General features: G+C 39.4%; 1 protein-coding gene and 1 non-coding gene across 3 annotated transcripts in view; both read right to left on the bottom strand.

Moving 5' to 3' along the window:
* GADL1 (glutamate decarboxylase like 1) overlaps nt 1-26,580 on the bottom strand; it is a 157,782-nt gene that overhangs the window by 32,360 nt on the left and 98,842 nt on the right. For both annotated transcript variants that reach the window (XM_046645449.1, XM_046645458.1), the window contains exon 14: nt 19,255-19,344. In XM_046645449.1, the coding sequence (XP_046501405.1) occupies nt 19,255-19,344 (90 nt within the window). The remainder of the gene's footprint in view (nt 1-19,254; nt 19,345-26,580) is intronic.
* Nucleotides 21,930-22,036, bottom strand: LOC124231522 (U6 spliceosomal RNA). Its single transcript, XR_006886584.1, has one exon. It is a non-coding gene; the product is annotated as a U6 spliceosomal RNA (small nuclear RNA).

The raw sequence follows: 26,580 nt of genomic DNA, 5'->3' as shown, positions 1-26,580 counted from the left end.
ATTTTTCTTATGATTAATAGATTTGATGCACACAGTTATGAGAACTTGAAGGAATTCTACAACTCCTACAAATATATTCGCACCCTTGCTTAAAGGGTTCTCTTTTTATATTACACCTTCTGGATACCCAGCCTTCCCTCTTTCTTCTTTATTAACAGAATATACCAGCAGCAAAGTTGCTCAAACTACCAGCAGATCAGCAAAACGTGAGAAAAAGCAGCTGAGGTCAAGATGGGAAGGCCAGGTACCCATCAACAATGACTGCAGGTAACATTTAGCAAGCACTTTGATATGTACTGAGCACCATGGTATACAGTCGTTATCTCAACAATTCCATGAGTCAGGTATTATTAAACCCATTTTACAGATGAGGCTTGGCAAGATGCAGTAACTTGTCCCAAAAGTTTCAGAGCTAATTATTGGCAGAGCCAAGAGCAAAACTCAGTCTGGATAATACCAAAGAACTCTCTCCACAACCATTTGAACCGCAAGCTTTGGCTCGCACACACAGTTACATGAACCAAATGTTTCACCTTTCTGAGTTAAATTTGTTTCTTTGTCAAGGCTTGGTCCAGCTCCCTGCAGAGCCCCTCCTAGGCTGACAATTTTTCTCTGGGGCACTCTTTGTAGCCTCTCCCAGCTCTGCCTTTTATCAGATTTCCATTACCTATACTTCGCCTTTTATCCTTTTTCCTCCCTTCCCTTTACCACAAACCACAGTGTCCGGGCTTAAAAACTTTAGGATCAGACTGGTTCTTCCACTGACTAACTGACTAACTAATTAACATGAGATGCTGAGCAAGTAGCTTACCCTCTCTGAGGGTAATAATAGAATCTATTTCATAGAGAGGACGAAATGAGATTATAGATATACCAGGCTTAGCACAGTGTAAGATAATATAGTAAATACTCAGAAAGTGTTACAGAAAAATAAATACAGGCCTTCCATGAACATACAGATTTGGAGGAGAGAAAAAGCTAAAACTAGTCCTAGATTCTCATTACTGAGAAAAAGGTTTCCACAAAGACCCCATTCAGGAGGACTCCATTGTACTCTATTGTAAAGCAAGACTTTATATTCCTTTGCTACTTTACAATCTGTAAAGTACTTTCATATACAGAATCCTATGCCATCCTTGACATAAGGCAGCACTTTCTAAGACCTGGTATAAATGTCACCCTCTTGATGAATTCTTCCCTGAGCTTCCTGTAGAAGACATTAGGGATTGATTCAGCATTGATCCAACTTCCTTCTAAATAAAGTCCCTTCCTTTACTGGAGAGGCTCATGCATTTCCAGACTCTCTTGCAGCTAAGGTATCTGATGCGGTTGAGACTTATCCAATCAGATACACTAGTATAAGCCATAATTGCAGAACTGAATTAGGTGGGAGAAGAGGCATAATGATAGGAATCCATTTTTGCCAGGCAGATTGTAGTTCTAGTGCTGGCATTTTGTGGCAGATTCACAATTCACCAGACTGGCGCAGGAGGAGCAGCCCAGTTCTGGGGCATGGCTTTGAAATATTTGTCTTTTTAGCCCTCCAATGATTTGTGAGTCTTTAATTCTCTATAAATCCCTTTCTTCCTAAATTAGCCATAGTATATTCTATTTTCTGTACTTGATCCCTAAGCAGTCACTTAGAAGAGGAATTCCTTTTGGTCTCTCTTCTGTGCCCACAGAACTTTGTTCCTGCCCACAATTATTGTTACACTTGACTTTTCATTATAGTAACTTTTAGATGCGACTGTCTCTTCTTCAAATTGAAGGCTGAAGATGCTATGTCATTTTCATCTTTGATTTTCTCCACAGTGCTTCGCACAGTGCTTGGCACAAAGCATGTGCTGAATCAAACTGGGGCAGGTTCCCACAGTCACACAGTGGCAGGCAAAAGACTCATCTTGAATTATCACTAGATTTTATTATTCCATATTCTATCTGTTGTTAAATTATGTCTAAATTGCTAATTTTAAAAGTAACCATCTTTGTTTGTGGTAGACTAGGTAACTCTTCAGAAATATCTATTCTCACCTCCTCACTTCCACGGGAGAAGTATATTTCCCTGCTCCACTGATATTGATTTTGGCCATTTGGCTTGATTTGGCCTTATACTGGGGTGGAGTTAGTCTTCAACATCCTTTAATGTGGGGTGCAATTACACGATTTGCCTTGGCCAATCGTATGTTAGCAGACATGATGTGATAGAAACTCTTGAAATGTTCTTAAACATTTGGGCTTGTGCTGTTGTGTCTCTGTCATTGCCATGAGACCACACCTTGGATAGTTCACTGGTTCAAGGAGCAGATAAGAGGTTCACGGAACAGAGCCATCCCCAGATGAGTCCAGCCTAAATTAGCCACCCAACATCTCCCCTTTTCCTCGTTCATCTGTAGATGCATGAGCAATAATGCTTACTGTTTTATATCACTAAGGTTTGGTGGTTGTTTGTTACATAGTATCATTGCAACAATAAATTATGTCCCTGGAAAGGCAAAAAAGGAAATACTCCCTTTCAAGGGAGATTGGATGTATTAGAAAGACAAGGTGCATCTTGTATGAAGGTTAATACTTTCTTCCAACACATCTCCTTCCCTTCACACCCATCTTCCTCCTTGAGACTCACCTCCTTCATTTCCATAACAATATATATTGCTAGGCTCTAGCTACTTTCTGATCTTACCTTACCACTACCCCCACTCTCATTATGACTTATCAACAGATGTCACTCAAGAATTTTGCTTTCTTCATTAAGTCCTCTTTTCTCCTTTAAGCATCAATTTCAGGGACTTGTATCACTTTCTGTGGAAACTCCCAAACTCTATCTTCAGTTCTGAAGCTTTCTTTACATCATAGCCACTGAGTTCTAACTACCACAGATTGTCTGCAACTGATATTCCTCTTAATATCTCACACGGTGCTCCCCAAATCATGGCCAGCAACTTCTTCAGACTTACTCTTCTGTTTCCTCTTTCTTTTATTGATTATTTCCCAGATCATCCATACATGAAAATCTTAGTATTAAACAGTTATCTTCCTCTCCCCCAAAGCACACTCCAAATTTAATAATTGTCAAACACCATGTAGTTGAAATAGATGTGGTTTTGCTAAGTGCTCAGAAGTTTAGTTTAGTGGAGCTTGTAAGTTAAAGGAACACTGTTTGGAATAATTTTGTAAAGCAAAGAGTGACTTTGGTAATGTGACTTTGCCCTGACTGTGTTCTCTAATTTCAGGATTTTCACTGTGCACATTTTTCTTGAATTGAGGGCAGAGTGATGATGGACAGAGTGGTGATGGAACCTCCTGCATACTAATAAAAAAGATTGTGAGCATCACTGAGGGTTTTGGTGGGGAGAAAGGACGGAGGGAAACTGACCATTCTCACTGCAGTTATCACAATTAGGGGCTGATGTCCTAGCTGTCCTATTCAAAAATCAATGGCTAATAAAAAACATAAGCAATACCAACTTAGACTGTCAAAACAGGGATTAAAATTTACCATGCAGAACACAGCCCATAAAAATTTTGCACCTAGATTTCTTTTTTCACTCAAAAAGGATATCACACTATCACTGTTTTTTCTTTCTTTCTTTTTTTCTTTTGTTTTGAGGAAGATTAGCCCTGAGCTAACATCTGCCACAATCCTCCTCTTTTTGCTGAGGAAGACTTGCCCTAAGCTAACATCCGTGCCTATCTTCCTCCACTTTTACATGTGGGATGCCTGCCACAGCATGGCTTGATAATCGATGAGTAGGTTCACACCCAGGATCCAAACCGGCAAACCTTGGCCTGGTGAAGTGGAAAGTGCGAACTTAACTGCTGTGCCACTCGGCCAGCCCTCACACTATTGGTTTGTATACAGACATTTAATGAATGACCTCTGAAGAGACCCTGGGTGTGGATCTCATTTACAGATAGATGAGACAGCCAGAGCCTATCAGAGACCCTTATCAAGTTGCTGAGTTGAAACTGACTCAGAGAATATGTATTTGGTAAATTCGAGGAATGTATGTCAGCTATGTTTACCGAGTAGTTGTGGGGTTTATTGTCAAAACAAGTGGCTAAGGCTTATTCCAGGCCCCCAGTGTCAGCAGCACACACACATTTTCACATTCTATTAACTGCAGAATCTGGGGTTTTATATGTTTATTTTTACTGCATGATATATTTTAGCTCCTGCTAAAGACTTTTGTGCAAATGGAAATTGGGTAAGCTTCCTTCCTAACTCTGTAGTTGATCCTTGTTTTTTACCCCAAAAAGTCTTTGAGTCTAGACCAAATTTTATCCAATTGAAAATACCCATAGTGATCAAAGAAAGGACTAGAAAGAGATCTTCAGAGGTATGTATCGGGGGCATGGACAGAGTGAAAATGACTTTACTGGACCAGATTAAGTTGAAAAATCATGTTGGAACACTTATTCTACACTATATCCACAATAGAGCACCCACACATATACCAATTACGGGTCAAACCTAAGGTTAACATTTTTGAGACAGTGTTGAGATGGTACAACCCATCAACATATTGCATTTTACATGACATATAATGTGAAATTTATATACATAGACATACACATACATATATATGTATATGTTTGTAATATTTGGGGAGGATAGGGCCATGGAGGAGTGAGGTTCTAAGAAAAGGAAGCATCTGGACCTAGGGTACAAAAGAGAGAGATTAGACCTTGAGCACAGAGTTCTTGGAGATCTGAAAGAAGCTCATGCGGCCTGGATAGGTGAGACATGTGGTTGTAGGAGACAAAGCCCCTGTCACCAAATGCCTTGACTGCCCTGCTTAGGAACCTCCATTTTATAGAGAAAGCAGTGGGAAGGTCTTTAAACAGCAGAACATGATTCGATGGCTGTTTCTACACGGCCCACCAACAGTGTAAGGAGACAGGCTTGGAGTAGAGGCAATTCTAGAAGCAAGTGGATTCGTTTGAGCCGGTTTGTGGTGGTCATCTAGGTAACGAAAGAGGAGTGAGGACATAACATTTAAAATAGCTTCCTTTTCTCCCTGGTACTTCAACATAAGGTTCCTTTGGAAGGCTATATTCAAAGTTTTCATGTGATTTTCTGAATTGCCATTAGATAGGAAAATGTACAATGCATATCTGACTTCTACAGTTCAACAAACTGACTTCCAAAATCAGAGATTGGAAATTTAACAAAATATTTTTGTGAGCTTATAGACTATTTTTTATTCAACATACTTTCTACTCTATGACTTCCATTGAAAATCTCTCTGTGTGTGCGTGTATAAATATATGCGTATACACACACTCTAGTTATATGTGTCATTTTATATATGTGTGTGTATGTACACATATGCATGTGTTTATGCATTAATATACATATAAAATCTTCAGTCAGTTTTTGACTAGAAATTTTTTAATTACATAAGAAAGTTAACATACCTATGAAATGAAGAAATGTGCAGATATCAGAAAATACTTTTTTTGAAACGATATAGAATGTGGCTATCTATGTTTGGAAAATATGGCTTTATAAGTTCAATAATACAAAAGAAACTATCTTTCCATTGATTTTTTTTCTTTGTAACAAAAAGAACCAAAATTTCATAGGGTATTACTACTAAACTATGTTTAAACCTCTGAATGAGGAGATCAGGCAATAAAATATTTATTCAATATTAATTTTGTGATAGAAAATAATATGACAAGCATGTTACAAAGACATAAATTTGTATTTAATATATATTTATATATTATATTTATATTTAGTGTATTCATATTTATCTTTAATAGTGAAGCTATTTCATATTTAAACTTCATACCAAAAAGTAAATAAAAAATAAATTACTTTAAGAAACTTTCACAATTTAGTCCTCTTAAATAATAACTGAAGATATGAAAGAGAAAAAAACCTCTTAATAGAGTTATAATATGAGATTTTGGTTCCAAGGCATTTTCTTTGCTCAAACTGTAAGAAGATACACAGTAGAAACTAGTTTCCAAGACATGGTCTGATAGATTCTGGTATTTAGAGTATAACAGAAAACATAACTCAGTTTTGCAATACTTCTGTTAGATTAGACTTACGATGTATGAGCATGAGAAAAATAAAACTGTAAGACCACCGCTTTATAAACTAAAAACCAAGTTGAGCTTTCTTTTGTAAAAACTGAGGAGCAAATCAATTTTTATTATATATTTTCTTATCTTTCCTGTTACCTTTCACAAAACTCCAGTCTCTAATTATAATTTTTCTAAGTCCCTTGATCCACATTTTGTCAGAGAAATTATTCAACAAAAAGGATGCACCCCAAGCACCTGCAAGAGTATCTGACACATAGTAGGTGCCCAATATATATTTTTTGGGTGAATGGGCAGATTCAAATGTGAATTCTGAGTCCCTGTTTGCTTTTTACATTCAGGCATTGTTAACTGACAGGACAGATGTGATTAGGGCCCAGTTCACTAGGTACAGTATTCTGGTCCACCTTGGTACCGCCTGGACAACAGTCTCCCCCCAGGTTGCACATTGAAAGACAGTCTCCATTCTGAGTCAGGCTGATGATCTTACAATCGACCAAAGCAAGCTCTGCTGCTGTGCTGTCAGCATTTGAATTATCCCTACTGATGGGGTGTATCATTTCTAGGACATCCTAAATAGGGGAACACTCTCATAAGATGCAGAGCAGGATTCAAAGATAGAGAGTAGGAGAAGTCTGAACTAAAACCCCGAGAGGTTTAGCCGTCTGAAGTCAGAACTGTAAATTTTGACTTTTTAATTTTTTTCTTGAATTCTGAACTATCGATGATTTGGCCAACAGAACACGATTAGACAGCAACTTACAACACCAATTCTGCTAGATTTACACGAAGGCAGAGGAAGTGGCCTCCTCCATGGCAACATTTGAAGAGCCGTTAAGATGTTCATCTCCCCTAAAATGTCTTCCTTCTCAAGCTGCCCTCATCCTGAGAAGTCCCCACACAGATCACCATTCATGAGACGTGAGGGCCGTCAGCCCGTGCTGCGCCTCAGAATAGCCTGCACATCGGAAGTCAGGGAAAAGAGACGATCCCAGGGCTTCGCTCTAGACCAACTCAATCACACTCTCAGAATGAGCGGTCATATTTTTTAAAACTTCTGTAAGTGAGTTCATGGGCAAAGAATGTAAGAGCCACTACGTCCCTAGGAAATCACTACAAGCATGTAATCAGTCACCCAAAAGGGTAACACCTGAGTTCATGCCTTTATTCACTGATTCATTCATTCAGCAAACATTTATTGTGCATCTATCATGTGATAGTAGCAATGGGAAAAAATGCAAAGAAGTAAGAATACGACAATCACCCCTATTATTAAACATGCAGTACAGTACCAAGGCTGGCTTCACAGGTGTGCAACCTGTGCCTTTGCACACAGCCCTGTGCTTACAAGGGCCCCAGGCTTGGTTTAATGCTTTTCTGTCATCATCTTGAAATTCTTGATAATTTTTTAAAAAGGGGCCCCACATTTTTACTTTGCACTAGGCTCTGCAAATTATGTAGCCAGTCCTACTTAGCACTGTGGAAAATGGTTTACAGGCACTATCTCATTTAACCCCCACAAATACATAACCCATCATTATTACTGTGATTTTATGGAATGAGGAAACTGAGGCATGGTGTGGTAATGTACTTTGCCAAAAGGCACACCACAAAGAAATAATGAAGCCAGGATTTGAACCTGAGTTTTTCTGACTGGCAAGGCAACATGTTTAATGACAGTACTATGCTGGCTTTCCAAACAAAGGCAGGAACAGGTGGCTGAGTTGGCTAGAGTGCAGGGGACATGAAGAGGATTAGCAGGACACAAAGCAAGAAGGTCGAGTTAAATGGATCACAGCATTCTGAATGATTATGGACTCTTTGGGACAAAGGGGAGCATGGAGGAGTGACATGATCAGGGTGGTATTTCAGAAAGTTTATTATGGTAAGAGTGTATAAGGTAGTTTGGAGGGAGACAAACAAAAAGGTGTGAAGAAAATATTTGAGCTCATGTAGTCCTTCAAACTTGGGGCAAAAAGATTAATAATAACGAAAACTAGTGTTTAATGAACACTCACTCTGTGCCACACATGGTACATGGATTACGCCATTCAATCCCTATGAAAACCCTATAAGGTAGGCACTTTTTATCACTTTCGCGTTATTGATGAAAAAGAGCAGGCGGGGGAAGTTTAAGTAACTTGCTCATGGTTACACAGCCAATGAGCAGCGAAGGGTTTGTTTAGCTCCAGATCCGGTGATTTAAACTCCAATAAAAATCCTAACACGATGTCTTTTTAACCAAAGGCAAAAGTTTCTGAAATACATATCAAAAAATTTAAAATATATGAAATGCTGCTTTAAAAAAGAACCAGAAGGAGTTTCAGCAGCTTTGAGAAACCATTATAAAGCAATATCAATTAAAACCTTTTGTTCCTGGCACAAAAGCAGAAACAGAGATCAATAGAACAGATTGGAAAATCCAGAAATAGAATAAAGTGGTTTTTTAAAAAAATGTAATGCATGATAACACAAGGTGCCCATAATAAAAAGTGTTGGAAGAATTATTCAATAAATCAAATTGGAATAACTAGATAATAATTTTGGGGCAACAGACGGTTCGATCCATATTTTACACTGTGTACAAAAATAATCTCCACGTGGATTAACGAGTTAAATACAAAAAATAATTGAATGACAGAAAAACCAGCAGGAGATGAAATAGAATATTTATCAGATTTGTGAAAGAGCCGTAACTTCAGCTTTGAAGCAGCAGAAGAAATCACGAAGGAAAGGACTGACAGATTTGAATACATAAAAAATTTAAAACTTCTGTACAATGAAAAAATAGCAAGACTGAAATAAAAAGGACATTACACTGAGGGCAATATTTGCATTCCACGCGATAAAAAGAGCTTTAAAACTCAAACTACATATACCCTCATTCAAATATATAAGGAAAACATCAGACCTCAAAGTATAAATATGGAAAATATGAAAACAAAACAGTGAATACATAGAGAAAGACAATCAGTAAAGAAAAAAATAGAAAGTTGTTCAGCCCACCAACGATTAACAGAATAAAGTAAAGCAGACTTGAGATAGAGTTTTTTAGCTTTCTAAATATTTCCCCCAAACTGGCAAAACCCACTGTTGCCACAGGTAGAGTGCAACCTGTAAACTCATTCCTCACTAGTGGCACTGTAAATGGATACAACCTTCTTAAACATCAGTATCGCAATATATACCCAGAGTCAAGATCAAGACAACCTTGATTTTCACAATCAGCAATTACATTCTAAGCACTTTATCTTCTGGAAATAAGAAAAGCCAAGGTGGATGTGAGCGTGAGGATGTTCATCCTTCAGTGTTTACGATAGTGAAATATTGGAAGCAAGATGAGTGTCCAAAATTATAAACCATGACCCAGACTGTTAAACAGGGTAAGACATTTTAAGCTTTTCTTTTCAGAAGTTTAGTCCGAAAGAATGGAGAAAGAGACAGGGAAGGAGCTTGAGAGAAAGCAAGATTAAGAGAAAATCATGAAAGTATTTCCTTTAAGGATATCAGAGCCTGGACTATTTATCAGTTGAGGGGAGCAACATCTTAGAGAGGAAATAAAGAAGAGTGAAAACGTAAAAAGGAGACAGAGAGAGAGAAGAAAGGGGAGAAGAGGGTGGGCGGGGATGTAAGGAGAGGAAGACAGTGGTGAGGCTGCCGCAGGCAGGATGAAGTCCAGGCAGGACACGCCACAGAGACTGCTGTGAGATGAGGAACCCGCCTTCCTCCAGAGGACAGACGAAGAAAGAGAAACAGAAACACATTTGAAGTGAAGACAAGGAACGATCTGAGCCTTTGAGAATTTCTTACTCAGGTGAGCCTTTCTTGGTTTGGTGGAAGGCAGTAGCCATGACACCAGTGATGCTACAATTCTGCAACATTTTATGACAGCATTCATTCAGTCAGCATTCAGTGTGCCACTTTCCAACTAGGGAAGGAAAAATGAGCAAAAGCGCCACCAGGGGGCAGGTTTGCTACTGACAAAGGGACTTCAAAGATATGCAAAAAGCAAAAAAGTTGTTTCTTTCAGCACAGGGTCCATTCTCCGTTTTGCAGCCATAAATACAGCATCAAGTCCAGAGTAATTTCCTTAATAATTGTTTTGTGGGTATGAATTTTGCTCCATAAACTCAGGTGTGCAAGAAATGTCACAGTACTTTATATCCTTTGAATAAAATTAAATCCAACCTCGAGCCACCTGGCCAGGCTAAAAGTCAGTCTCAGTCATTACTATGGCTCCCATAGCCCCAAAGGGTCCTGCAGAGGTACCGGAGGTCTCAGCTAGTGCTAACGTTTAGGTCATTGGTCCAATATATGAAATGCTTATGATCTGAACCAACATGATCCCTTGATATGCTGTGACTATGCTATGTCCTTACCTGTTAGGAATGGGCAGACATTCCAACGTCTGGAACACACACACACACACACACACACACACACACACACACAGATACCCCCTTAGTGTACTCAAAGAAGGAAAGCTGGGAGTCATCCCTATTTGTGGAACTCTTGCCTCCAGCACCCCTTTTTCGGTTCCTTGCTCCCCTGTACCTGCCTCTCTGCCTGCAAACCACTTGCCTTCTTCTATCACCTCATCATTGACCAGCTGATGCTTTCAGAAAATCTAGGAAGACAGTTGTGTTCAAGGCTCCACAAACCCTGAGCAGCATGGAGCCCAGAGGCCCTGTCTAGTTCTTGGATGGGGAAAGGGGAAAACACAAGAACAGAATACACCCTTGTATCCTAAGTGGGCTGCCACATTTGCCACAGGATTACTGTTCCTAAAAGCCCCTGTTTACATGTCTCACAGCATGTGACAGTGAGTTTTCTTCGTCTGATAGACAACACAGAACTCAGGCATCCCTCTATGTTGATGGTGGGCTGGGGACTGGCCATCAGATGAGCTGTCTTGGAGGAACAAAGACAAAGAGGGGACACACCCTCATCTCAAAGAGCTTCCAGGGACGCGTGCACAGAAACAGGTAATGGAGGACTGATGGATTTAAGTAAAAGTTGTGACCTACAAGCCTGAAGGTCAGATCCCACTGACATAGGTGTGGTGTACATTTTTAAATCATTTACCAACAATTAAAACATTAAAAGCAAAGGACAGTTCATATAACTATCTGTATATCTAGCATCTCTTAAAAATAAGAAGACCTGTCAACATGCATTCCCGCATGGCAGTCCACATTAGGACCAGAGTCGAGGCTGCTCCCTTTACTGGGACCAGTGCTCTCCAGTTTACCACAGTCCTCACCCCTCCCTACTAATTATTTCCAGTCTACTGCCCTCATTTATGCTACTTGTCTAGCTTCCATAGATGTTTGAGTTTGTAACCCTGAATGAGTAAACTAAATAAAATTATACTCAGGACACAGTGGTAAGTGTTCCATAAAGATTAGTTAAGCTTCTGCCTTTCCTCAATGCTCACCTTGATATATTTGGAAATTCAGAATAATTTCAGATGGACCTTAAGATTTGAACAGAGACTAAAGAAACTGGCAGATTTAAGTGATCAACTTCGTTCATATGAGAATGGCATAGACGAGGCCAGTCGTGCTCGTGGAATATAACAGTATACTCAGGCATGCGTGCTGCACAGAAAGTCCAAGGGACAAAAGCTGTTTGTGGAATGCAGCTTTAGTGCTGTTCTTTGGCCTCATTTTTCAACACTGCTGCCCAGGGTGCCCCGTGGATCAGCCAGTCACAAATGAAGGAGTGTTGACTGGTGTGAGTGAGCTGTGGGAGGCCGCAGGCATGGAAATTCCTCTTTCAGAACTAGTCTTGTCCTGTCCTCAGGCCCGGGAGCTCAGCCTCAGCCTGCAGAGACTCCAGCTCAATTTTAATTTTCAACAGATAAGCCAAGCTCAGAACTTCTTCCGCAGTAAATGAGAAAAGCCCAACAGAAACAAGAGAGGCCAGCCTGGTAAACTTAGGAGAGAAAAATAAAGGAAGGAGAAAATAATTTTTTAATGAGGACATCTGTACTTTGCTGTCACATGCTGTCAGACTTGTAAACAGGGGTTTTAGGAACAGTAATGTTGTGGCAAATGTGGCAGCCCACTTAGGATATAGGGGTGTATTCTGTTCTTGTGTTTTCTCCTTTCCGCATCCCGAGAACTAGACAGGGTCTCTGGGCTCCACGCCTCTCTCAAGACTTGTGTAGCCTTGAACTTGGAATTCAAGTTACTATCCGTGACAGTTCCTCTCTGAGTCTGAAAATAAGGTTTAAAGCCCAAAAAGCAACAGAAGTAAATAAGTAAATACATAAATTAATAGCAACAACAATTTAGAAAATTTATCCTATGTGTTGAAAGGTGCTGTTAAATACAATGGAAAACTCACTGTGAACTTCCCCATTGTCTGTGCACATCCGACAAAATTGTTGTTGGATACTTTCACTCGTTGAAATTTTATAAATCCCCTGGAATATTGTTATTTAGAAAGATAATGACTAAACAAGTACAGAAGAGAGATGAGCATAGAAAACATAAAACATTCAGAGTTTCCACGTCCTTCAGCAGAAGGGACACCCCAGCTTCCCCAGCTGATTTCTAAAGAAGGCCATACTTACACGGGATGTACATTAAGTGGCTCCTTGACCCTTAATTGCAGAATGACACAAGAACAAAACTGATTACAACTAGCAGACTCTGACAAATTATACATCTTAACATCTCTATCTGAAAGAATATTTAAAAGAAAAGCATTTTATCTCAGTCTTAATAATTTGGGAGAAGAGAATACAGTACCTACAAGACGTAGGAAATTCACTAATTAAGCATTTTTGGAAACCTACCTCTCAGCCACTGTCAGAACAAGCAGAGGCACTCAAGTCACATGCAGAAAGAGTTTATTTAAAAGACACTTCTATATTAGATTTTTCTTAAATGTAAATTATAAAGAAAGTATAGCTTTAAAATGAGTGAAATCCACCAGGAAACATGATTTTCAAAAAACCTATTATAAATCCTATGTCACAGGTTAAAAAAGTACCTCGTCTTCGAAAATACTAAAAAAATTCTGTTGCACCTTTAAAATAATGGGTGTTTTTAGTTCACAATCCAGAAATGAGTGATCGGATATACTGATATCACAGATGGTGACTGAAAGAAAATTAGAATCAGAATCCTCAAAAATATACAGAAGCTCTCAAAACGTGTATGCCCTCTTATGCACATGTGTGAATTTACACACATGTGTGTTCATATGCAAGACAAATGGTAGAGCAAGGGGCCCCACAGGCCTGCCTGCAGTCCCAGAATGTGGCCTGTTCAGGCGTCTTTGATGTGAGACTTCCATGGGAGCACATCGTCCTACCCAGATTGTGCAATCTCATCTGCAAGTGCTCTTAGTCAGGAGCCTGCCAGGGAGAACACTAAATTCCCTCTAAAGATATCTGGAATGTCCTATCAAGTTACGTCACCAAATAAGCAATAAAACAACAAACCCATCAAGAATGTTCTAACAGATTTATTCCTCCCCCAGCGTTGAGGGGAAATGACTGATATTCCTCACAAATCTGCAGGTCAGCAAATAAAAAAAAGTTGAAGTGACCATGCCTGAGTACCAAAAGACAACTTGCTAATTACTTTCAAGAATGTAAATTTTGGTGGCATGATGTAGAGTCACGTATGAAACGTTGACAAAAGAGGAAATCTTCTGCTTCAGAACACCGAGTAAGGACGAGACAAGCAAACTACTGGAATTTTCAGTACATTCTCTGGGTCTTAACGCTTCCTGGCTTATCTTTGCAGTCCATCCCCAACTCCCTTGCCCTCCATATCTCATCACTGGGATGCAGCCTCAGAAGAAACAAACGCACATAACGTTATTTGGGGCCGTGGCTTTAGAGAGCAAATGTAGCGCCACCATGATACTGGAAGCTTCAGGGCGCCCTGAGAGGGCTGTGGAAGATCTCACTGTAAATCATCAGCAGCAGCGCCTCTGACCTTAAAGTCAGTGTGGATGGTGTGGGTATTTCAGTAAGGAGAGAGAAGGAGAGCGACGGGAAGGGAAGACAAATTATATGGTAATACGTCTGGGAATAAGTCATGAGAGAAAACACTTTGCAAACAAATTGATTGACTATGGTACAATCATGATGTCCGAACAAGACAATCCTCTGTGGTATAAGAAGAAAAGATTAGAACACTTCTTATTTTTTTTAAAGATTGGCACCTGAGCTAACAACTGTTGCCAATCTTCCTTTTTTTTTTCCTGCCTTATCTCCCCAAATCCCCCCCGTACATAGTTGTATATCTTAGTATCAGGTCCTTCTAGTTGTGGCATGTGGGATGCCGCCTCAACGTGGCCTGACGAGTGGTGCCCTGTCCGTGCCCAGGATCCGAACCAGCGAAACCCTGGGCCGCCACAGCGGAGCGCACAAACTTAACCACTCAGCCATGGGGCTGGCCCCCAGAACACTTCTTAATAATTAAAAATTTAAGATTCATCCTTAAGAAAACTTACGTTGTGTATTTTTTCAATATACATACTATATTTAAAAAGTAATACGTGTAGATAGTTTAAAAACAGTAAACATAAATTGGAGTGAATCCTCAATTATTTTTTTCAGTTTTTTTAACTGTTTGTTAGGAGATTGAGGTCAAAACCTGGATAGGCTTTGTCTAGATAAGCACTCAAGGAAGTCTATCGCTTCGTTAGGTCAATTACTCGATACTGTGGTTTATTATTCTTGATATTTTCATAAAAGCAATATTCATTAATTGCAGAAAATTAAGAAATTGCAGAATAACACACAAAAAAGGAAATATCACCTATAACTCTATCTCTAAAATATTTTGGAGCCTACTGTCTGCCCCTTATCTAACCATATACTATATTTTGTATGTGTATAAACACCTATGTATATACGAACATATAATTTTTCAAAATTGGTATCATACTATAGTGACTCTTTTATAACTCATGTTTCAGTTAATAATACATTATGAATATGTTATTTTGGAACAGAATTTTAATTGTCTATACACTAGAAATTTGCATATAAATTGTTACTGAAATGTAACCAATTCCCTGTAGTTGAATATTTAGGTCCTTTAAAATTTCTTGCTATTTTGATACCTGAGGACTGGACTTAGAGGCCTTTGGATGCCGAGTAGGATGGGCTAGATTGTCCCCTGGGGACCCGTCATTCTCCAGGAACGGTACTACACCTCTAGTGAAGATTTTGGAAATTTAGGCAGATCGTTTTGGTTTTCATAATGTTTGGAGGATGCCACTGCTGTTAGGTGGGTGGGGATCGGAGATGCTAGCTGCCCCGCAATGTGCAGAGCAATCCTGAGCAATGAAAAACTGTCTCTGGTCTGGCATGACTTTCAAATGTCCTACCGGAAATGCATGAGGTCAGAAGCCTGGTTACAATTAATCAAGCCCAGAACTGAACTCTGTTTTACATGCAAATGTAGAATATTCTGTGCCCATTTTTCATAAATACTAAGTTTTCTACTACCATGAAAATCAAGGGAAAAACGTTTTCTTCAATGTTTCACCAAGAGTTGTACACCATTTTTGAAAATTATGTCACTAATACCACACCGTCCCTGTTATCTGCATCAGCAACATCACCTACGTATAACAGTCTGAGTTTGTATGATTCACTGTGATTCTAAAAGTATGTGAGAGAATCTTATTCCTTCTTCATGTCTTCTAATATTGTCATGCCTAAGCACTTACGTAATGAAATACTTATCTTTACTAAAAATATCATTTTTCCCTCATATTACATGTAAGGCCTTCTATTGCCTTTTACAAAATTATGTGTAGATATGTCATATTTTCTACTGGTTTTATTTTAGGTGGGTAAGTGGAACATTAAGAATATTTACTGTGGAGGCCAGCCCTGTGGCCGAGTGGTTAAAGTTCCACGCATTCTGCTTTGGCAGCCCGGGTTTGTGGGTTCACATCCTGGGCGTGGACCTACTCCACTCATAAGCCATGCTGTGGAGGCATCCCACATACAAAATAGAGGAAGATTGACACAGATACTAGATCAAGGTTAGTCTTCCTCAAGCGAAAAAGAAAGAGGAGGATTGGCAGCAGATGTTAGCTCAGGGTGAATCTTCCTCACCAAAGAAAATATATATATTTACTATGAACAGTGGTCATTGGGTCTATAGGGTTGAAAACTTCTCCTATAAAGAATAGGAAGCCATTCAGAAACTTCCAGCAGGAGAGTGACACAATAAAGCAGAGGTGGAGGTATGAATGTGCAGAGAGTAAAGAAAATAAACAGGAAAAGGAGATGGCAGGAGGCAAGGAGACCAGAAAAGAGGCAAATGCAACCTGGGCAGGGAACTCATGAAGACCTAGAATACGACAATGCCCGAAAGAATCAGAAAGAAGGGCATTTTATGGAGGCCGTCTCAAAAAGAGAAGTCGCTGGAACTCAGTGATGGAATATAGTGTCACGGAGTGACCATCATAGTTTCATTAGACTGCAGAGTGATTGTGTTCTCAAAATAGTCGCACATGTGCATGCACATTTGCAAGCGCACACACACATACACGACACACATGTACTCTGAAACTCCAGATTCATTACAAAATAATCCCTCTCTCCTCCTGCTGCCAAAGGGAAGACTTACCACGTCGCAGATTCTGAAATCTGACAGCTCCACCTGACACTAGTCTGAATTGGAGGGGGAAAGCCGTATTCAGTTTATTTATTGGTCTGTGATTCTCCATCTAAGATAAATCCTGAAATAAATTTCAAGTGTGCTTTAAGCACACTCCAGGTTATAAATCACATACTTGCTTTCTCGTGCTACAGTAAGCATAAAACCATGTACATCAACAATAGATTTCCATGCCTCCTTTCATGCACATGCCAAATTCATGCACACACCCCCACACCAAGAGAGAGAATAAAAGGAAACTAAGAATCTGAGAACCATGATAATTTGTTGGCAATGCACATGTTTACTAATCAGAAGCAACCGTAACAATTAAAATAGTACAATATTAGACTGGGCAAGGGACCCACGGTTCTAAATGGCAGAAAAGCATTTCCAAAATGAAAGGATAGAGAATCATGGATATTAACCACAAAAGAATCAGAGCTGGCAAATAGTGAGGAAAGAAGAGAATGTCCTGATTCATATTTAATTTCCAGTTAAGATTAAAAGTGTAATATAGGCTGAATTATCTTATTTTATCTTATATATCCATCCTCAATTTTGAATTTTATGAGACTAAATAAAGTAGATATTTCTTTAAATAAAGAAAGAGTGAGTCAAAAATATTCCCAAACATAACGGGACTACTTAGTTATCCTGATCCGTGTCTATGCAACAGTACTGAGTCAGTAAAACACAAATATCACATTCCTCGTTGCTTTTCTTAACAATCAAGAAGTGAGAAAAATGCCAACCATCTCTTTCCCAACTCTAAGCAATTATTCCCCCATTCCACCAAAAAATGTCAGTTGCATTCCATCAAAGCGGAAAATGTCCCTAGAAACCCCACCATTAAATTCCCACTTTGTCCAGGACTTCTTTCTTTTCATGGGTTACTTACCATCTGAAATGTATTCTTTAGCGCTTTCCTACTTGCCTTGAGCGACAAAAATGCAAGATGAACCCCAAGACTATGTTAACTGCTGAAATGGGTATTGAAGGGCTTGTCTAGGCAAAGGCACAGATAACACCATCCATCTCTTCCCATCTCTGCTGCCTGATCACAGGTTTGACAAGAGGGAGAAGATTTATATATTGGATATGCATTATGTTACAGTCCCGGAGGTTTAATGAGCCATGAATAAACAGAAAATGACCCGAGGCTAAAAGGAGATGCTGCAGGTGAGGTGGCTATGGCTTAAAGGCCATGGTCTTCCCTCTTCCTCCTAATTAGGAACAAATTCCAAGCTCATGAAAGACAAGGACCCCATGACCCTCCCTCTGCTTGTTGCTCTCGTCTCATCTCCCACCACTGCTCTTGGCAGCCCTATGATCTTTGACTCACAACCCCCTCTCTTAAGATCTGGGCCATCATGCTGTCATTCTTCCCAGGATCCACTTCTTTACAATTGTCCCCTGACTGGCATCTACTTATTGTTCAAGACTCAGCTCTAGTGTCACATATTGGGGCAGATACCCTGCCCCTCTGTTGTCTCTATAAACAGGATTTATCTCCATCTAGCACCTACTAGGTACCTGGTGATTATCTCTTTGCTCAGTTGTCTCCTCAAATATGAGCTTCTTCAGGGCGGGGACCAAGTCTTTTTGGTGTTTGTGTCTCCAGTGCACAGCACAGCGAACACTCAGTCAATGTGTGCTGCTTGCCTGACTGGCGAGTTTTTCCTTTTCTTCTAAAGGTCAAGTAGAAGGGCTATCACCTATAAAAGCCATTAAAGCCATCATTGATTTCCCCACTGAGGGTAGGGAGGGGTTTGCAAGCCAGAGCTTTTACTAACCAGGGTCATGTTTATATACATTATGTCCATGCAGCACGGGAAGGGGATAAAGTAGTGCTGACTCATAAGACTTCATAGTTCTTGGAAATCTGAATTAGAGGCAGGATTTTAACCGGCGGGGCCATGTGAGGAAGGGTGCAGGGTAGACAAAAGAAGCCCCTAGAGCCTGGAGCTTCTCCTCCACCAGCTGGGTGTGAAACACTTTCAAGCACATTTTGTTCGATGATCAGCTGAAACCCGTTTGCTAGCACTTCTTTTCTTTTTTATCACATAAGCCCCTTGGACATAAGATGCAGGGCCTTTGTTGGTGAAAAGAACAAAAGGTGTCACACTCACAAAGGCCAACAGATTTAGACTTTCAACATTATCTCCAAGTGAGGTGATGCACATGGTCACAGATGGGCACTAGCAGAGCTGAAAGAAGAAGCTGTTAATCGTATAACTTTAACCTTGTGTCCCATTACCAGACACACTGTGTGAAGTGTACTGTGAACTAGAGCTTCTAATAAATTCTGTAACGATCTTGAAAGCAGCACAATTATTTTGAATTTGTGTGTGCATCAAATATGCTAATTTGTTAAATGTAAACAATGTTTACAACTGTTTGTCATGTCATCAGGAATTAATATACCAGGAGCCACCTCTCTAGATCTTCAAGAGTTTCTTGCAAATAGGGAATTATTTATAGGATCAATAGACAATGGGCATTGAATCTATTTTAACAAAAGGGAAAATTCAATTTACTTCTTACTTACCAAATTAAGTTTTGCCCAGAACTCGGGTCCTTCTTCCATCTCTCTGAGGCTTGGTGGAATGTACCAAAAGCAAATATTGGCATATTCAGGCTGAGGATTAAGAAAATTTGAAAGTTTTGTTAACCTAAGGTTAATCTTAGAATGCAATTAAACTCTTAGCTAGTTTCTTTAAGAGTTATCATGTGTGTATTACGTTGATAAGTCAGAATCGGACAGAGTAGACATCCATTCTGCTTACTTCTGATAACAGCCTAATGGGAAATTTTTCTTCTCAGTTGGGTACACTTAGAGGGTGCTCTTTCCTCCAGGTAAGGGAAGAGCACAAAATCAGGAATAAACATTGTAAACTTTGAAGCCAACTCAACCCAGCTCTGCCTGATACACATGTGCCCAGAGATGTCCTGGTTCCATCCTCTTCAACTCTAATCTTTATGCCATCATATCCTTCCGATAATTCCTTCTTTCCCTAAGGAGGCCAAAGTTGGCTTCTGTTACCTGCAATACCTGATAAATGCAAAATCCCTGATTACCTGTGAGTTGATAACATACGCCCCACTCAGGCTTCACTGACCAGCCCTCTGTGACCCTAGCCAATGCCGCTTTGGAAAAAAGAAAGAGCATCACCTTGATACCAGGCTCTCAAATATCAGTTTCAGTCTCAAGTATCAGAAAGGATGTGAGTTAGCTAGGGGGTTGCTCAAAGTACAGATTCTCAGTCCCTGTGCTTAGAATGCCCAGAGTCCCTCATAGAAAAGGCTGAAGAACTGGCATTTTGTGAAGCCTCCCAGGTGATTCTGAAGTGAGTATGCATCATCTATGTTTGAGAAAGCCTGATCTCAAGTGGCCATAGCCCAGTCATCTTCCCCAGTAATCTGCTTTTCTATGAGACACAATTTGGTTAAATATGCAATAACATTCTCAAACAGGTTTTAGTCTAGCCATTGCCACACAGACAAGGAGGTCTTCTCCACCACACCTTTCATCCTCACTGGACAAAAAACACAGGGCATGCCAAAGGCAATGGCAAGACTTGTATTCAATGACCAGGTGATTTGGGACACTATATTGGAGGTCTTATATCATATATATATTTTATATATTATATATTCTATATATTATCTTATACATATAATATTATATATTCATATATTTTATATATATTACATATTTTATATTATAGATCTTTACTTATTTATTATTTATATTATATGATGTGTATATTGGATACACAGAACTGTATTCAGGAAAGATTATTGGTCATGCCCACCCACTCAGCATCTTCCTTATTTGATTCTTAGCAGTGACAGTATTTGAAATGATTCCCATTTTTCCACCGCAAACACAGTGTGTAGGTAATAACCAATGTTATAATAGTTCTCGATAACCATCAGTTATGCTCCAGTGTCAGTATAAAGTTTCGAAGTATTTCAGAAAGAGGAAATAGCTCTCATTTCATATCTTAAAATTAAGACTGGTACTACATAGAGTTCTGATTTTCGTGGATTTTAAATCACAAGTGAATGCGCAGAAACATTCTCAGCTCAACAAGATGTTCTTGATCTGATCATCCTTTCACCTTTGAAATTTGTGACATGCTTATTGGACTTGACAAAAAAGAAGAGCTACAAATCTAGAGTAATTCAAAATCAAGTACTATGTAATTTAACCCAATTTCCACAAATATTTATCATGAGACTACAATAGTTTTTAAAAATTTGCACAATTTATATTTGGATTTCTAATTTGTAAGTGATTGGTTTCTCTAACATAGAATGTACTGGCTTTCAAGACTTTTAATCATTTAATGTGAATAAATCTTTTAAAATAAAGTAGCTATAGTTGATTAGAAAGTAGAAAAAATACAGTTATTATCTGTGACTAGATTCTAGGAATGCATGTTGTATCAACAAAGATTTTTTTTCTAGATACCATTTATGTCAGTTACCAATTTATTGCCTCTCAGCTCCAAATCCTCCCGTTCTTTGTGTCCTGTGAAAATGGAGGTAGACTCTATAAGCATTTCTCCTTGCCGTCCGGTCCAATCTTAGAATTTATCAGCAGAGGGTGCTGGAGGGTCACTGAGAAGGAAGAGGTGTCTCTTCCTGGTTCTGATCTGCTCTCCTCATGGGTCTCCTGCAGTATGTGTGCTGCTTCTCAGCAGCCTTGGTGACCAGCAGCAAGTGGCCCCCCAACCGCTCCCCCAGCACCACCCCCTCTGGTGGCTTCACAGCTGACTGGCAGCAGGGGGGCACCCGTAAAAGGCTTTACCTGGCACACTCCCCTCAGGTGGTTCCATAAGGGAGTGCTGCCAGCGAGGCACATGGCCTTGGATGGCTTCTCTGGAACCCCCGTGGGTAGCTGGAGTGAGCTCCGAGGTATGACACTGCCCTGAAAATGGCTTTCTCCAGCACTCCAGAAGGTGGATTTCTAGAGAATCCCACTGGAGTGACACCTCAGTGAACTTCCCTGCCATCCAGTGAGCCACACTGTGCTCTGTCCAACCAAGTCTGGATCTCAGCCAGGGAGGGGGTGGCTTCTTGCCTGGACGCCCTATCTCAGTTCCAGGAGTAGTGGAAGTTCTCTATATCTGTTATTCCTGTACTTTTTAGGGTTCTCTTTCTCTCCATGAGGCAATCCCCTCTGACTCCAAGCCCCTGTTAATAATTGTTTTTTAAAAAAATATGAAATGCTTCACAAGTTTGTGGGTCATCCTTGCACAGGGGCCATCCTCATCTTGTCTGTAACCTTCCAATTTTAGTACATGTGCTGCCGAAGCAAGGACAATAATTCTTTATATTGCACTTTCCCACTTCAAATTGCTGTGCAGTTTTTGTCTTCTTATTGGACCCTGACTACTACATCATTAAATTAGTTATTTCTTTTCATTTATGTGGCAACATTATGAATCATTTTGCAACAGTTTTTATCTGCTACCAGATGTGCTCTATACTTCATAAGTTAGGATCTAGAACTTTGAATCACCTTATAAATTTGCTTCCTTTCATAAGTTTCTGTTTAGATATTTTAAAAGTGACATATCTGTGGTTCCTTTCCCCCAAATGGTCTCTTTTAGAATGGCATGGCTTCAGTGCTATGACATTTGAAAAACTGGGAAGCCTTTTTGACACTTCACTTCTTTCATTGGAGGAAATTTGATGCTCCATTTGGTGAAATACCATTACTGTAGTCATTTCCAAAATTATTAAGAGTTGGAAAAGACATCCCCTTGAATGTTCACAAGAAAAATATTTGAGTTTTCCCTGTATCTTTGCCTCTGTAGCTTGCATTCTATATACTGACTTCCTTCAGGAGGCTTCATAGCACTAGTGAGTATTTTCAGAGTAGAACCATTCACATGCCACTTAATTCCCTACGTATATGAAAGCCTGACCTCTTGGGTGTCTTAGGAACACATTTAGTCTACGTTCTCTAACACCATAAACTTGAGAAGATATAAAAAGGAATCCAAGTGTCTAAACCAGACAGATGATAGGGCAGGACACAAAAAACCTATAGCAGTAAAACCATTGTCATAATCTCTAAAAATTCATGGAGAAGAGAAGTGTCAGTGAAGAAAAGATGGATGCACTCTATCCTGATTTTCAAAGAGGAAAAAATAGATATATCCCAAGAAATAAAGCAGGTGATTTGATGTCAATTCCTGCAAGGATTATTGAGCAAATGATATGAGACCCCTTGAGGGAAAAAGTCAATGGTCACAAACATGTAGCTTGCATTCTCTAAAACTGAGTCATGTCAAAAGAAATTCATCTCCTTTGCTTGTAATGTCATTAGATCACAATAGTAGTGATAAAAAACAAACCTAGCAGTACGCATTTTAATAAGTATAGATGCAGAATCTAGCACATAGAACGAAACAATCAATCATGCAAATACGGAACGGAGAGAGAGGCCATGGTGGCTATTAATTGACTTCAAGCTCCTAAATTTTAAATATTTGATTAGACTGCTGAAATATTTCAAAGACAGCCCTGAGTAGCATGGAAAGACTGGGTTTTGGAGTCACATAGATATGGTTTGAATCCCAACTTCACCAGGTCTTTGCTTGGACAAGTGTCAAACTCTCTGAGCCTCAGCTTCCTAATCTATCAGATGGAGATCATATTGTCTGAGCCACGGAGTGGGTTTGATGAGTAAGGAGATTATTTTCAATATTTACTACTATATCTGGCATACAGCAAGCATTCTATCAGTGTAGTAACTATTATTTGGGATTATATTAGCATAAAAAGATGTCGTTTTCAAGCTGATGAATAGCCCCATTAAAATCTGTACTAGGTGAGACACATCACTATGCTCGTATCTGTGAACCATGTTTGAAGAGGAATATTAAAAAATTATAGCATTTCCAAAGAAGGGCAACTGAAATGTTCAATTTAATAAGCATAAATTTTCCGTGTTCTAGATATTGGGTCAGGCATCGGGATGAGAAAAATGACTTGTACTATATGCTTATCTCCAGGAACTCTCAGACTAGTAACGGAGCAAGGTACAGGCAATTAAACTGCAATGGAATGAGCAGTACAAACGAAGAAATTTCTTGTAATCCAAGAAACATTCCTGGCAAAAGGAATAGTACACATGTGGAAGCCAGTATATTCAGGGGGATGGCAAGAACTTGGAACGAATAGAGGACGGGTTGTACCGAAGAGAGGTGAAGCTGGAAATGGAGATGGTTGTCACCTCATGAAGGGCTTCCTCATCTGCCATACTTAGGAATTTGGGCTTGATGCTAGAGGCAATGTGGAGTCACTGGAGTGTTTCAATCTAGGCAACGGATTTCATTTTAAAAGTCCACAGTGAGGCTGCAGTGTGGAGATGGGCTAGAAGGGTCTAAGTCTGAAAGTAGAAGACGAGTTAGGAGACAGAGCCAATTTGAGGAGTGATGAGGGCCTGAACGAAGTCAATGGCTTCAGGAGTGGAAAAGAGTAGCAACAAAGATATATTTAGGGGAAGGGGAAGGAAGATATGAAGACAACATCAAGATTTTTGTTTGGATGGATCATAGTTCTAATGACCAAAAGAAGAATATAGAATTTGGGTAAAGAAAACGGCTACCTTTCAGCTTTACAAATGTTGAATTTGAGGTGCCTGTGGGGGTCTAATTGAAAATTCCAGGACATGGGGCTGGCCTGCTGGTGCAGTGGTTAAGTTCGCACGTTCCGGTTCTTTGCGGCCCGGGGTTTGCTGGTTCGGATCCTGGGTGCCGACATGTAACCGTTTGGCAAACGCCATGCTGTGGCAGGCGTCCCACGTATAAAGTAGAGGAAGATGGGCATGGATGTTAGCTCAGGGCCAATCTTCCTCAGCAAAAAGAGGAGGATTGGCAGCAGATGTTAGCTCAGGGCTGATCTTCCTCAAAAAACAAAAAAAAAAAGAAAGAAAATTCCAGGACATACCTATATGCAAAGGACTAGAGTTTAGGAAACAAGTCAAGGAGGGAGACATTATTGAGGCTATTGACAACAGAGCTCTAGATATGGATAAAACAGTTCAAGGAGAGCATGTGGACACAATGAAGGGCCAAAGACAAAAGAGTGAAGCAGAACATTTAACGGGGTACCCAGATGAAGAGACCTTCACATAGAGACTGAGAAGAAAACGTCACATGAAAAGGATAAAAACTGGGAGAGGAAGCCAAAGAAACCAAGATAGGAGAGAATTTCAAGAGGGATGGAGTGGATAATGGTATAAAATGCTGCAGAAGTCTAATAAGAAAAAGATTAAATGATGTGCATTGGATTTAGCAATTATAAGGTTGTTGTGATCTAATAAAACTATATAAAAAGATAATTATAATTGCAATCTGCTTGATACATGCTAACAGTAGGATTCAATACGTATTTGAATATGAATAATTAGAGCTCCCTGGAAGAGGAATGAACTGAATTCTCTGGCACAGGAAGTGTCCAGGCAGAGGCTGACCTCCTGTTACAGGTACTGTTAAGAGAGATTTCCTGCACTGAGCAGGAAGTTGACTAGATGTCCTTGAAGATCCTTTATAACTCAGAAAGTCTATGAAACCTAAATAACTCTTCCTAATGTAGAACTCAGGAAGAGAAAAACAAAAGTTGAATAATTACGACTCTCCCGAGAGATCAAAATAAAATATGTGAATGATAGTATAAGAATGAATATACCTCGAGGAAAACATCTATTAGATCTTAGATCCAACACAGGAAAATAGAGATGATTTTCAGGGGCCTATGAATAATGCAGAATTCATTTGAAATGATAACTTTCAATCATCTTCAAGAAGATATACATTATTTTTGCTCTTTTCAAGAAAAGATATTCAAGCACCAGATACTCTGTTTTGTTGTGTTCATTTACTGTTTTCAACGTTCCATTTAACACTCTCACAGCTATCTGCTAAACAGTGAAAAAATATATAATTATAGACCTCTGTTTTTCCTAAACTGAAAGACTTGCAGTTTCACAGACCTGGGTTCCAATCGAATCTTTGTATCTCCTAAGTATGCATTAGGGTTATAGTTAGTCAAGCCAAAGAAAGCATTTGTTAACAAAAAGAGTCTAATCAACTTGACACTTATATGTGAAATTCAAGGTCTAAATTTAGTTTATTTGTCCAAACAGAATACAGAGAAAATAAGCAAATGCAGATCACATACAAAAATCCTTCTAAGTAGGCATCCTGGAGTACCATCGAGGAAGTCACCTTTACTGCTTTGGGGTCATCTGGCTCGCACAGACAAAATATTCAGGGCAGAAGGCTGCCTAATGATTAACACCCACTTAACTTTCATTACAAGGATGTGAATGTTTGCAGTTCCCTGATGATGATGGCAAGAGGTTCCTCCCTCAGTCTTTAAGCTTTTAGGAAGAACATATAAATAACTTTTAAATCAGTTCATCTTTTTTCTCATCACTTTTCTTCTTATCTCTATCAAAAGACTGTGCAATTATGAGGTGCATAGCACTGTCCATAATTACTATAGCTCCCATAGCCAGAGAAATAAAGGCGGCAATTCCAATTTGAGAAAATAAAGCAGTAATTCAACCACAAAAAAATGAAAAAGGTGATTCAAAGTCAAATTCAAGCCAGTCACAGAGCTGTTGTTTCATCCCCAGATGCGTAAATATGCATCTCTAGAAAATATAGACATTTTCTTACAGTCATAATGCCATTATCATGCCTAACAAGATTATCAATAATTCCTACCAGTTCATATTAGAAATTCTTCAACTGTTTCAAAATTTACATTTTTCAATTGACTTGTTTCTTTTAATTTTTTTAACGTTATTTTTTATTGTAACATTGGATTATAACATTATATAACTTTC

This window comes from Equus quagga, chromosome 1, assembly GCF_021613505.1.
Source record: "Equus quagga isolate Etosha38 chromosome 1, UCLA_HA_Equagga_1.0, whole genome shotgun sequence".
Classification (NCBI taxonomy): domain Eukaryota; kingdom Metazoa; phylum Chordata; class Mammalia; order Perissodactyla; family Equidae; genus Equus; species Equus quagga.
Note: the sequence above shows the minus strand (reverse complement) of the source record. Positions and strands in the feature narration are given on the sequence as shown.